Consider the following 14,460-nt stretch of genomic DNA (forward strand, 5'->3'; position numbering starts at 1 on the left):
ATTTTAAAAAGCCAAAATCGACCGCGTTACGAAAAGTGGTCTGGTTTTGACCACTTATAACTCTATCAATAGTGGATGGAGTTTTATTCTAAAAAAGCCAATCAATTGGAATTTTTTCTACAAATCTGCAACCATGAACACTTTATCAATTTTCAATAGGTCACTATTGAAAATTCACAAATGCCCAGCTGTGTTCAAAATTATCACAGATTGCTCTCAAAAAGTGCATTCCCTAACACAAAGTTCAAAATCGAATTCCATGCGGTCTCGCCGAGCGGCGCTTATTCAATCACCGTGTGTGGTGGTGTCCGGTCGTCATCATTTCATACATTTTTCTCCAGTACACAACTAAAGGCTACCGCAAGTAGCTAGCTATCAAGGCTGCCCTCAAGAGCCCTCGATTTACCGAAGGAGGAGGAAGACGCTGCACCGATACTGATTGGATTCAGTTGCTCGTCGTGAGCCGCTGTGGGCCATCTATGCCAAGCGCGGCATCTTCGTTCCAAACAACATACAGCTCGCCAGTCTCATCCGTGTTGAACACCCTAATAGCTCAGCATTACTCAACCTTCTGGGATGGGGTGAGAGGTAAACACGCTTACCATGTCTTTGCCCCTTATGCTTGCAGATGAACGGCAATACACACTTTTTCAGGCATTCTTCGATACTTGGGATGTCATCGTCGAGGATGTGACGAATTGTTCCGTTTTCATTCAAACACGAACTTGAATCTTAGCGGTACATCCCCACGTCCAGTCGCTATGTAATACTTTTGACCGTTAAGCTGCTTAAAACCGAGTTGGACGTATATTTCGTCATCGATCAAAGTGCAGCCCTTGTGTTTCGTCAAAACACGGTCGTACAAGAGCCTTGCACGCTTTTTGGCCACGGAATTCTGGTTCATGTGCTGGTTCGGATGTTTACTGGCTTTGTACGACTTGTATCCTTCCCTGACAAGGATGTTCCGCACCGTTTGAAAGTTGGCGTTGTACCTTGTGGCCACATCTCGGATCGAAAGACTGGGGTTGGCTTTAACGCACATCAACACCTTGCTGTGCAGTAGACGATTTCCAGTTTTTTCGTAGGTCCGCTGATTCTATTCCACACTCAGGGATCCTTGTAGGTTTAGAGCACTCGACAAACTATTGTTTTCGGTATGTTCAGCACTTGGAACCGGACCACTCCGATTAAGTACGTAATCACATTAACAAGCCGCTGTAGTTCTGGAAACGTGTTGTCTGGTAGGATGAATCAAAGTTTGAGCTGTTCAACAAGCAACGACGTCTAAGAGTGTGGCGGAAAAGTGACGAGGCGCTACAGGACAGACATCTCCAACCAACCTTGGAACACGGCGTGGGTTGTTGTAGGGAATCTGTCCCAAATAACATCCCAAGCAACAATTTTGGTTTTATGAGGGTTCTGTAGACCATGATTTGGACTTGTAGAATACTATAAAACCTCTATAAAGCTTACAATGTTACTTGGGATGTTCCAATCGATCAGATAAATTTCTACACATCTGTAAAATTTAAGACTTTATAATTTTTTTTAAATGTCACTATTGAAAATTACACGAATGTGAAACTGTTGCTTTGAAAATTATCACTGATTGCCTGCGAAAAGCAATTTCCCTAACACAGATTTCAAAGTTGAATTTTATCCGGTCTCACCAAACGGTGTTTATTCAATCACCACGTGATGAGTGGTGGTGTTCTCAAATACACAACTAAAGGCTACCTGCAAGATGCGAGCTGCAGCCCACATGACGATCGATAGAAGGAGGAAGAAGCCGCACAGCTATTGATCGGAATCAGTAGCTCTTCGTGAGTCGCTGTGATCCATCTATGTCAAGTGCGTCATACTAAAGAGTGTAAACAGAAAAAAACCCCGCTCAAATTCCTATTCCTACACAAAACACAAGGTCCTGCAGCAGTTAACAAATAAGATTTATTATATAAGACCACGTATTCCTACGTCACCATTGCGTACAACCCCATATGGCTGTCCCTTGTATTTTTTTCCGTTACTGCCCAAGTAACAATTCAGTAACCATTTAGCATCCACTATGATTTATGATGGTTTTATAACGGCAATGAACAATCCATTTAGTTTAAATATAGCATTTTAAAGTGTAAAACATTCCAGCTTAGAAATTCAGCTTTTTGCTGTTTCAAAAACCTTTCATAGTCTGCCAAGAAAGTCAAAAACTGCCTTATTTTAAAGATAAATTTAAAACGGTTATCAATCCCTCCTTAAAACTGTTCTGTAATTCAAGCATAAACGTTATTAGCAATTGTTTATTAATGTCATGATAAAATACTTTATAAACGTGTTCTATCATTATAAAAGCAACCATAAAACAATTAGGTTTTGCATTAGAGAAAAAAGCATTTATTGTTGCTTTTTAGCCTTTTTAAAAAGCATCATTAACTCCCCAGTTACTTTGTTTACAAATTGAGCTTAAAAGATAATTCCTCATAGTTAATAAATGCCAAATTTATGACAAGGAAATCTCAAAGGATAGACGAAGTAGGATGAAAAAATCAAGTCAATTTCAGATAAATTTACTTCTTTAGAAGAACCAGCACACCACCAACGACTGACCATCTGTCGGAGAAGAGTAAAGTGAGCGGGGCTCTCGAACTCATAAATCATTGTCTAAAGTTGAAAAACATACCAGCCTTCTCCAGATTGCGATGACAATCGAAATAACAACCGAAAGCAAACCACCGAAACTGTTCGTTAGCGGAGATCAGCTGGTTTCCGATCCAACGCAGCGATTTTATTCGGCGAAAGACTCTTCGAAAATTTCATTCAACCGTACATTTCTGCATCATTGGATGGTGCACTTCTGTAACCATCCAGAAGAAGGGGATCTTTTTCGGGAACGATTACGCTTCCAGCTGTTCGAAAAGCGAAATGTTGTGAAACAGTATCGCAATTTATCTGAGTAATTGCTCCCAATCCATCGGGAGAAAACTGCCTGGAAGTATCCTGGATCTCACAGCGCAACTATCGAAAGATAAAAAAACTTTGACGTTTAACTTTTTGCAGGCAACTTTGCTTCCATAAATGCTGCCATAAATCTGAACGGGTTAGGATCAAGCAAAATGGCTTTAGATAAATACAATTCAGCCTGCAAGTTTTCTTCATAAAAGCCATTTTAAAACCTTATTAATTTGTTAAGGAATTCTTGAAAGCAAAACAACTTTTTCACAAATGACCCATGAAAATCAACTTTTTTGCCACCGCCATGTTACAATAAGTTTGCTTGTTTTTTACAATCTTCGATTTTCAATCAATATTTCCTTAGATATAACTATATTTTGGTAAATTTAGCAATGAGCAAACATTTATATGCGAAAATAATAAAAAAAATCTCGACCAAGCTCGATCTGAAGAATATATTTTTTTTACAATGTTAAATACTTGGTCAAATCGACGTTTTACGAGGGTGGACTTAATTTTTTCGATGTTTTCACGTACATTTCACATACAATTTAATATGGCACTTAAAACTAGGCCACTTAATGAGAACTATTGTAATAAATTTGGATATTCAATAAGATTTTTATACCATCAGTTTCTATTTTAATTATTTCGATAAGATTGGATTCATAAATCCATTTCTATCTTGATTGATGCTTTCCTAGTGGATTCAGCATGCGGCTAGGGGAAATGGCTCGGAAAGGGTTTTTATTGTTGCTAAATAGCTTTTATTGTAGCTTTCAAATGGTTCTCAATGCGTTCGTATACAACCTTTTGCAGTAAATCAATCTTGAAGAGCTTCGAGAATACACCCTTCAGAACCTTCTCCAGGGTGGGCCAACTAGACATATTCTAGTCTTAATTAGGTTATGGTGGATGCATTAATGACAAAATAGCCTTGATCAGCGTTTTATGAATGTTGTTTTATAGTTGCTTTATAGTATTTCATAAAACATAAAATGTTACTTGGGTGTCGTATAAAGTCCATGGAATGGCCACTTCATAGCCCTGATTTGAACCAAATCGAAAATATTTTAGCTATCCTCGATAACTGTGCGGAGAAAACCGGTGTTAGCAACAAACAAACCTATTTTGTAGTATTGCAAAAGACCTGGGTCGATTAGGATCCTTTTTTGATAAACTGGTCAAAATTAACGCTCGTATATGTCAGTCTGAGAGCGACTAAATTTACATAAATTTTTCTAAGTGTGTATGCTACAATAAAAAGCTATAATATTTCGAACTTGGCTATTTTGACATTGGGTGTGTATGGGTTTTGTAAATTTCATGCTGGTTTATGCAAATTGTCACACGACATATTGAAAAAGATTCCACCTTCACCCCTCGCAAGATTTTTTTAAATCAAGTTTTCTTCTATAACTGTGTGTTGCAAAAATTGAAAATAGTTCGATTAATAAGGGGTGACATCCGCATAACCCGCCCCGGGTGTCAGTCAGTCACACTACGCCATTGGAAGAAACGGTTAATGCTATTTGTGTGTTCAAGGATTATTATAAAGCTTCTACCGGTTTAACCATTTTTTTACTATTATGAATTCCGGAATTACCGCCTTTGGGAAAGTGCCTCGGTATTACGAACCTTCTTTCAAACGGAAATCGGCGTGCTTATCTCAGTACATTTCACAGACGGGGTTCCCCGGTGAACCGTATACCTAGTGGAGCTGTGCAACATGATTATCTATGGATTTGTGAGCAAGCTGCAAGGTCAGGGTAAAGGGGCCTGCCATGGACATGATTTTTCATAGAATGAATCATTTGATTTGGGGGTGCTGATTTGAAGTTTATGTTAATTAGTATGGTATCTTTTAATAAATAATATAAATTGGATTTAACGCATTTTAGGTATTTATGGTATTCTGGTTAGACTCCAATGTCCTATAAGAACTGAAATGCTAAATGTAAGCAAACTGTCACAATTTTTTTTCCCATTAAATCTATCCTTTTGGAACATGCAACAGTTTTGTAAATTAAATAAACAAACAATGTCGCAAAGATCAGCACATTTTTGTGCATCGACTCTATCAATAAGAATAAGCTTTGAATTTGAGCAGATAACGTTTCATACTTAACAAAACGATAATGCATGATGGAGCACCGTTCAGTTGGCTAAGGCTTTCACTCGTGGTGGTTGTGAGGAATATAAAGTGCTGCTTAGCGAAAGTGATCTCAGAAGTGGTGCGACCCAAGATGTGGTTTTCGAGTGACAGATGGTTTCTTGTGCTTGTTTTTGGTGCATTGATACCATTTTGTAAGAGTCAAGGGTAGGTTATGCTTGTTTCTCTAGGATGTCGAAGTTGACTGTCTACAAAGTGCTGATTAGACCGGTACTCCTCTATAGCCACGAGACATGGACTTGCTTGTGGAGGACCAACGCGCATTGATGTTTTTGAACTGACGGTGTTGGGTACTTACCATCTTCTGTGGAGTGCACATGGAAGACGGAATGTGAAGGAGGCGGATGAAACGCAAATTGCACCAGCTGTTGGAAGAAGCTACCATGGGCTACCATTAGACTGATGCAAATTATGACATTTTCGCTCCACAATGCTCAAACGGTTCCAAATCGGGTCCTGATTAGTCTCCCAAAGTTTGAACTCATTCGATAAGAAACTGACTTGGCACAAACCATTTGATGTTTATATGGAAATTACTATAGGAAAACCAAATGTTTCGTTCATATTTATCTAACAATTTACCATATCGTTCTACTTTAAAAAATGATAACTTAGCTCGTAGCGAATTTTCTCAGCTACAACTTTGTGCAAACCCACTTTTCAATATAATGTAAGCATCAAAAGTTATCAATAAATCAAGCCACTAATGTCTTATGATTATGCTCAATCAACTGTTCAGCAGGCAACATTGGTGTTTCTGGCGCTTGGAATAGAGCACAAAATTCATGGCTACTATGTCACACTGCAAGATACAGTGTTGCTCACAAAACAGCTGCTTGATCATGCCAGAAGATTATCAATCTCTTAAACAATTAATAACTATTTTATTTGACGTTTGGCTCAACAACTATATTCTGCTAAGTTGAAGCTGAGAAAATTTTCCATAATTATAGCTTTTGAATTTTTGAACAGTGCAATATGGAAAAAGGTAAGAAGACAATGAACAAAAAGTTTGGATTTCCTACACACCTAAAAATTCTGAATTTTACTGGCGATGTAAACATCCATGCATGCAAACATTCATACATGTAAACTTCCTTTTCACGTAAATTAGCAACTTGCAAGAAATTTTGCAAACAAAAGTGGACAGTTGCATACAATATATGGGATATTGCATGACATGTCTCATAAATTTACACGATCTGTGATCTAAATTTGTATGATATATGACGCTCCATTTATGTGCATCATAGTAACGGAAATTTACACTACTTTTTTTTAGCTGTGTATAGTAATTTCCATATAAACTTCAAAAGGTTTGTGCCAAGTCAGTTTCTTATCAAATGAGTTCAAATTTTGAGAGACTAATCAGGACCCGATTTGGAACCGTTTGAGCACTGTGGAGCGAAAATGTCAAAATTTGCATCAGTCTAGCTACCATGGGCTGGGCACGTCGTAAGAATATTGGACGGCAGCCCGATGAAAATGGTTCTTGATAACGATCCTACTTGAACGGGACGAAAAGGTTCGCAGGGGGGGCAAGGTGGATCGGTGGTCATGGATCTTGCAGCCATTCCAAGTAACATTACAAGTTTTACTTGGGATGGCTGCAAGCAGTTTAAAGCATTCTACAAGTCTAAATCATGGTCTACAGAACCCTCATAATATCAAATTTTTTACTTGGGATGGATCGAGTGGAATGAAGACGACCTCTGTGGACACCTAAAGAACATCTAAGGCAAGGCTAACAGCAAATCGAAGCATCGAAGATCTCGAAGAGTGAAGGAGGTGAAGGATGGATCCAGCGAGAGCGTTCTTTTATCGGAAGGGGAGTACGAGATCGGGAAGATTTTTGATAATTTTGTCTAATTCTGCGGAAGTGTCCTGGCTGAAAAAGGCCTGAAGTTTGCGAACGTTTGGAAGTCCATCACTTGCGAAGTTGACACTGGTGCTAATACGAGTCTGATTGGATTCTCAACCCAGCTCTCAAAGTGTTTATAAATAGGATAGGTCAAGGTTCCATGTCGACGCAAAGGTTGGTTCTGCAGTCAGTGGATGTCGATCACCGTCCGCTGTTTTCTGCAAAAGCTTCTCGAGTGCTTGGTTTGGTAAAGTTTTGCAAGGAACTTGTGTCCAGCAGACCGAATTCAACGGAGAACACCAGAGAAGCTACTCAACATTTACCGGATCAAAGCACAGGAGGTTTTTTTTGACTATATGTTTAGTATTACTTCTGCGTGAAGTCAACGATTTACATAGTTGAAGATGCTAATTTCAAATAATAGACTAAAGCGGTAATTTTTTTTACGATAGATGAGGAGGAGATGAAAGTATAGAATTGATAGTTCCGTTTTGAGTACGGCAGTGTGAAAATTGCATATAGAGAGTAGACAGCGAGCTAAGGACCACTTTTAGGAAGGTACAAATCGGTTTTATCATCTCTCTTTACCAAACTCCCCTTTTGGAGAGGGATGGTGAGGGGTGTCTGCCCCCCACCGCCGCCACTGGCAAAAAGAGATGAACGCCGACCGCTCAAGTACCAACGGTGTGTTTGAAACAGTTCTATCGATTTTACCGCACTTAAGTTGTTATTTGAAGGAAGGCATCCAGTCGTAGGTTTGGAAATTGCAGCTATTGTTATCCCTACCACGGTATGTGCTCCTGTCATCGTCGACTTAACGATCTCGAGGGGACACGGGTGGGGTAGGAGCTGCTACTGTACCTTTCATCTCCTCCTCATCTATCGTATAAAAATTACCACTTTAGTCTGTTATTTGAAATTAGCATCTTCAACTACACAGGAGATTGTTGACAATCATCAGAATCTTTTCATCGGGAACGGGAAGTTTGCCTATACTGTTTCGTTGGAGATCGACGAAAGTGTTGCTTCTTCTGGATGCTTCTTTTAGAATCGTTAGAAGCATCTTTAAGGGGTTACGCCTACCTGCAAGACCGAAAAAAAGCGATAGTTTGGATTTTTTTTTCTCGAAAACGACGCAACATATTGAAAATTGGTTTTCTGCCGTTTATGTGTTCAACATTAAATGGTACATTTATCAGTCGATGCTGTAAAAACATGGTCCTGGTGCCCCGCACGGCTGCTCCCCGTGGACGATGTTCTAAAAAACGCTTTTTGCGGTGCCAACTGCGGTTTGTGATGTAATCATCTGAAATAAAAAAAAAAAACATGCCAAATCGTTAAGCATGTGTTAAACTAGTCCTTGATCGTTCAGTTTTTTTTTTAAATTTTTTTGACAAAATGGCGGCCTTGCAAAGTTGAAGTGCCGATTTTTGATCCTTAAAATTTGTCTTTGATCGGCTGCAAAAAATCGAAATTAAATGATAGACGAAATCCGAACGATCGTGGACTGCACAAAATAGTACTGAACAGAAATCAAAACGAATTGGACGAATCGAATGTATACATTTCGAGAAATTTTTGGCACCGGTTTTGAAAATATGATTCCGAGATAATCGCGTTTAAAGTTTCAAGTTGGGTTTAGCCCACTATAAGTGAATATTTTTGTACGTCGCATAACTTTCACAATTTTCATCGGATCAACTTGATCTTTAGGAAGGAAATATTCTTGACTTTATATACTTTCGATTAGGACAATAAAAAAAAATCGATTTTTTGAAAGTTTGCAGGTAAGCGTAACCCTTTAAGAAGCTTATTCTAGAAGTTTATTTTAGAAGCTTATTCTAGACTTTGGCCCATCGTTCCGCTCTTCTTATGAAAAATACTTTCCTAAGGTTTATTAATGTCCTAAGCCATGAAAAATATATGTCTTGTGGACCATTCCTATATTTTTTAGAGCGCAAACTTGATTTTCTTCGGATTAATTTCGTTAGTATCTGGTTTATTGTTGAACGATTTATGGATCATTTTTAAAATGTTTATGGGTAATTCGTACAATTTCAATGCTCATTCCTTAGACATTTAGCGGTACTTTTAACAATTCCGGAGAACTATGAGATTTGGGCGTAATTGATTTTGTATACAAACATATCCATCGCTGATTTCTCGCGAATAAAAACACAATCTCGCGAACAAACTATACCAAATGATAGAGCAATTAACCTGTTTTTGAGATTGAGCTTTAATTCGAGAGAAATCGGCAAATGACGTGTTTGTTTACAAAAGCAATTACGCCCTAATTTCGAAGTTCTCCGGAATTGTGTAGCTAAATTGTATGTATGCATGTATGGAAGGTAGCCACCATCCCTTCGAAGATCTTGTCTTGTAATAGCAAGTTCAATTTGAGCTACCGATCTGAATTCACAATATCGCTATATGAAGGGCCTAAACCGGGGGCTGGTTACGTGAAATCCACGGGAATTTAAGAATCTCCTTTCAACGATACGATCCACGAATCGAATAACGCAATTCGCAATACTTATTAAGCTTCCTACAGGATGGTTTGTTAAGAAGGGCGCGTCAATCTCCCTGAAACTGTTGGATTAGAATTCACACCATCACAATCGAATCGGTAGGATAAAGAAAATGATAGTGTTTTTTCCCTCCTAGACTCCGGTTGTCATACTACTCTAATCGTCCAGTTCCAGGTCAAATGATACCCTGATGCTAACTCCCAACCCAGTATTTATTTATATAATGTATGTAATGGAGAAATTAAATATATCAGAACATTAAAATACGAAATAATGAAAATATATTTATATGGATACTTAAAAAACTGATATTTTGCAATTAAAATAGTATTTTTATTTACAAGAAAAATTGATATCGATAAATTCAATATTTCAAGTCGTTCTGGTTTTTTTTATGGATGGATTATTATGATTATACTTGAAGTTCAGCATTGGTTAGTCCATGTTGCGTTGCGTTGCGTGCGTTACGTGTGTAACGGAGTAATTCGTACATTGCATAAAGGCAACTGTCATGTATCAACTTTAACGTTCATGTTCTGATCAGGGCTCTACATTTTCGAAGCTCTAAAATGAACTCGAGTTTTGTTTCTCTCATACAAACGTATTCAACGCTTCATTTCTATAACGCCTAGCTAGACTATCAGCAAGAAATGATAATGAAAAAGAAGCACGATTAGAAGGAAACGCTGGCTGTGGATATTCTCGTCGTTGCTTTGCTGATCGCTTTCAATGTAAGTAACGTCGATTTTCTAGTTAAACGAAACCTCATTATGGCTTTCAATCCCCTTTCACGAACACTCTATCGCCGCTCTTTCAATTTGTTTAAAATGCGTTACGTCCCGTTTTCGTTAATTTTGACGTAGGACTACGTCTTTGATTTCTATATGGGGGTACACTTTGTGAAAACCTAAAATAGAACATGTAACAAATTAAGAAAGATTTTGAACGTTAATAACTAAGCTGCCCCTGGTCCAATTTCAATAATTTTATCACCAATCGATCAGAAATATGGCTACGCATCGATAAAAATGATTCCGAATATTGATTTTCAACAAGAAACTATTGAAAAACTGGTAAATATCCAGCATTGTCCAAAAGCGTCGAATTAACTAACAAATCCACCAATTACCTACATGCATATGCTGCTTCCCCAGCACAGTCGTCAGAGAGTAGTAAGTAGACGAAACAAGTCGAAGTGGCATTCGCCTCCGATCCTCGGGCGTGTGCGAATAGGGAGGATGGAATTGCGTAATATTTTGCACACTCATCGCCATATTCAGAACCAAACGCAAATTCTTCGAGATAACTACCATCCGTCGTCTGGCTCGCCGTGGCGGTGTCTGACGTATCTCCGGTCTGATTTACAAGGTGTGCTGAAGGTGTTCCTGAAAAATGAGATCCGTGATGTTGTCACCTACACTAAACACGCCAAGCGTAAGCGGCCATGGATGTCATCTACGTTTTGAAGTGACAGAGACGCACTCTGTTTGGTTTCGGAGGTTTAATCATCACCAGCTTTGGCAACAAAACGGCTCTTTTCAGGGCCATCAAGCTTATTACAGTAAATAGCGGGAATAGAATTCATCTGCCTGTTTGTACATATTCAGAACCAACGACCACACAAAATGCTCATGTAATCAAACTGGAAGCAGGGATACAAATTATTTTGATCAACCTTGATCAACTTAGAATCGCTACGGCTGGATATTTTCGATGGAAGAAGCAACAATCTATCATCTAATTCGACGAAGACGGCAGGAAACATTTGTGAAGCCGAGTTATTGACGAAAGAGAGTGTCGATGAAGAGAATCGATCAATGTAGATAGGACCTATTGAAAAGAGACGCAAGATTTGTTTTCCGTACTGAGCTCCAATGCTACCGAAGCCAGGGAGGCAGCTCCCACACCTGGACCCTACCAATCGACCCATCAACTCAACCGGGGACCAATGGCTTTACTTCCCAAAGGAAGGCGTGATCAGAGATGTTATGCCTTAGAACATGCCGGTGGCGCCGGCTGAGATTGGACCTAGGCCTGTTAGGATGAGAGGTGATCACGCTAACCACCACCGCCGATATATTTCAAGGTAGCACGGCGAATGATAACGACCCAAATTTGAGTTTAGTTATCTCAGATATAAGAAATAAAATTGCAGGAACTCAGCGATGAGTAAATTTGCCTCATGTTTTCCCAGGTTTTTCCAGGATTTTCCAGAAAAAAAGCCCCGAATTTGAGAAAAGTAAAGATTGGATTCACTCAGTCTATTGGTACTACCCCGAGACTGAATAAAATTTTCGTCAATTTCCTCATTTTCAAACCATGAGACAAATTTACTCATCGCTGACTTCCTGCAATTTTGGCGATTATGAGTGAACTAAACTCAAATTTGGGTCGTCAGGGCCAGGGTCAGGGCCATCAAGCTTACATCAGTAAAGAGTTGTAAAAGAATTTATCTGTGCTTGTTTGTCCATATTCAGAACCACAAGCCTCCAACGACCACACAAAATGCTCTCCAGAGTTGTTATCTTGTAGCCAAACTTGGAAGCAGGGGTGCAAGTGATTTTGATTGATTCGTTGAAAAAAACTACACATTTGGTACGCCTACAATTCAATTAAAAGAACTAAATGCTCTTCACATTTATTCCGTCCACTAGCGGTCCTACGTCAAGCTTCCGTTCGTCCCCCTAGGCACAGACCCTTCTACTTTTTTTTTAGATAAATGTGTGGATGGAAGATAAATTAAACATATTACATGTAATCTTCAAGTGTTTTCACGTGAGAAATGCTTTAAATACGTAATTTCATTTTCCGTCATATACGTCATGAAACCTCTGTTGATGTGTTTCATGAAAGAGAAAACTATCAAAGTCGAGCGCTCTTTCGCTCATCCGTTTCACCGAAGCTTGAAAGGAAGACCAATGGAGCGACGGGAGAAAGAGAGACAAGCGATTGAACATTTGTTTGTGCACGCAGACTGAGGTTCTAGAATGCTGCGAAGCTGTTCGACTTTAACAGAAAAAGAAAGCCAGCAGTCTCTTCGTCGCATCGATTTAGTCGATTGAAGCTGATATTGAGACGCCCTGGTTCTGATTGCTTAAGGAAAACTATTTGGGACTGAATAGTTCTCCAAAGTTCAGAACAGGAAAAGCATGACAATTACCATTGCCGGCCACGCCCATCTTCTCCATCACGGGGAAAGGAAGGATATTGTTGATGTAACATCTACTTAACGGGAGGCCAGCGACTCAACGATGCCCCCCATAGATGCTGCGAAGTTTGATAGTTTGGTAGGAGATGGATCAGGATTAGCTTAAGCAGGTGACACGTCCATGTTTTCTTTTGGAGGAGCTTGGGAATAAACCCACGATCTACTACTCAGTAAGCAAAAGCGGCAGCTACCAAGCTAGCCGAGCTCCTAAATTTAAATTCCAATCCTGTTTAAAATAAAATTAAGCAAACAAAAAGGAACCGTCTTACCCGAATGATCCAATTTTCTCCAGGCATATGTGATAAAACCACTGATGCACTTTGGGAGGCCACTTAGCCAGTTCTGAGGCCTACTTCAACGACAGTCGATAGTCGGGGAGATTAATTCACACTCGCCACGATTTATATCCTTCTGCAGTTAAACAAAAACTATCGTCTCTGAAAGCAGCCAACAATGTCTTCCAAACTAGCTCACGCATACACCCTTTCCGAAACTCATGGTTTAAACAATTCAAACTAATGGTTATTAACTGCTCTTTATGCTCTCGGAACCCAACGATGGTGGTTAATAATGTTGTGGGAGAGCTTGGGATTAAACCCATGATGTTCTGCTCTTTAAGCAAAAGTGATCCCTCTAGGGTTCTCGAGCATCTCAAAACCACACACTCCACGGCAAAATATGATGAAGTTTCCACTTGGTATGTAATGAAAAAAAAAAGAAACACGCGATAATTCATGTAGTTTCAGCGGCCGATCGTTAATTTTAAATATACTAACGGTACTGCCTACGCCGACTACAACGGCGATTACGACAGCGACTACGACGACGACAATAGCGAATTTGTAACTTACCATTTGTCTAGGATATAACACCTATGCCCGGCACCTCCACCTGAGCATCATATCTGCTATCTGGCACTGTTGGCAAAAATATCTAACAGCAATTATCTTTGTTGTAGTACTTCCTTCAACGAAAACAATTTTTCTTGCATGGCCATAGTCACCTAAGAGGAGGTTCGCGTCTAGTCAATAACCGTTCACGGCCACCAGCTACCACCCGTCCAGTGGTATCCAGCGAGGCATCCTTCAGCTTGCTCACAAGGTCCGACACTGGTGAAAGACCAGCTGACGAGAATTTTTGTAAGCCGTGAACTCACTGATTCACGGCAACGTCGGCCACCGAATCACCACCAAAACTCGCGACGGACACATTATCAGCACTTTCCCCGGCTAATTTTCCAACCGGACCGTGTTTAACTCGCCTCCCGGGAGGCAATGCAAATCGCATGCACACTTGGTGTGTAAGTGTGCTGGTTACCAAAAAAAAAAACACACTCGTGCAAAGAAACGGATCCAATAAACGTCACTCTCGCGAAAGCACACCTGTTGTCGTCAAACGGCAAAAAAAAAAAATGAATCGGTGAGCAATTTTTTGATACGGAATTTCCACTGAAAATCAATCGGGAATGCACGAATTTCACCACACTCAACTGCGAATCACGTTTAGAAGCACTTTTGGTACACTTGATCAAAAATACTTTTTTTTTTCAAAAATAGTTGCGAGCGAAACAATATCATCAACTGAAATTAATATTATCACTCGCGATGCCACAAATTTCTGGTCCGGGAGAAAAAATCAAACAACGCAGATAGCGCCAAATCTTCTGATGCTTGCAAACATGATGAATCATGTTTTCTTTCTCGATTCTAAAACTTCTCGGAAAGCGAGAAAACCACCA

At 39.6% G+C, this 14,460-nt stretch overlaps 1 protein-coding gene across 1 annotated transcript in view; it reads left to right on the top strand.

The window, feature by feature from the left end:
* Positions 1 to 5,102: 5,102 nt before the first annotated feature.
* Positions 5,103 to 14,460, top strand: part of LOC135710216 (thioester-containing protein 1 allele R1-like) — a 29,665-nt gene continuing 20,307 nt past the window's right edge. Inside the window, exon 1 of the mRNA XM_065232741.1 lies at positions 5,103 to 5,269. Coding sequence (XP_065088813.1) covers positions 5,196 to 5,269 — 74 coding nt within the window. The 5' untranslated portion in view covers positions 5,103 to 5,195. The remainder of the gene's footprint in view (positions 5,270 to 14,460) is intronic.

Source organism: Ochlerotatus camptorhynchus, unplaced genomic scaffold (genome assembly GCF_037179485.1).
Source record: "Ochlerotatus camptorhynchus isolate MF236.1 unplaced genomic scaffold, CSIRO-AGI_Acam_v1.1 ptg000036l, whole genome shotgun sequence".
In the NCBI taxonomy this organism is placed as follows: Eukaryota; Metazoa; Arthropoda; class Insecta; order Diptera; family Culicidae; genus Ochlerotatus; species Ochlerotatus camptorhynchus.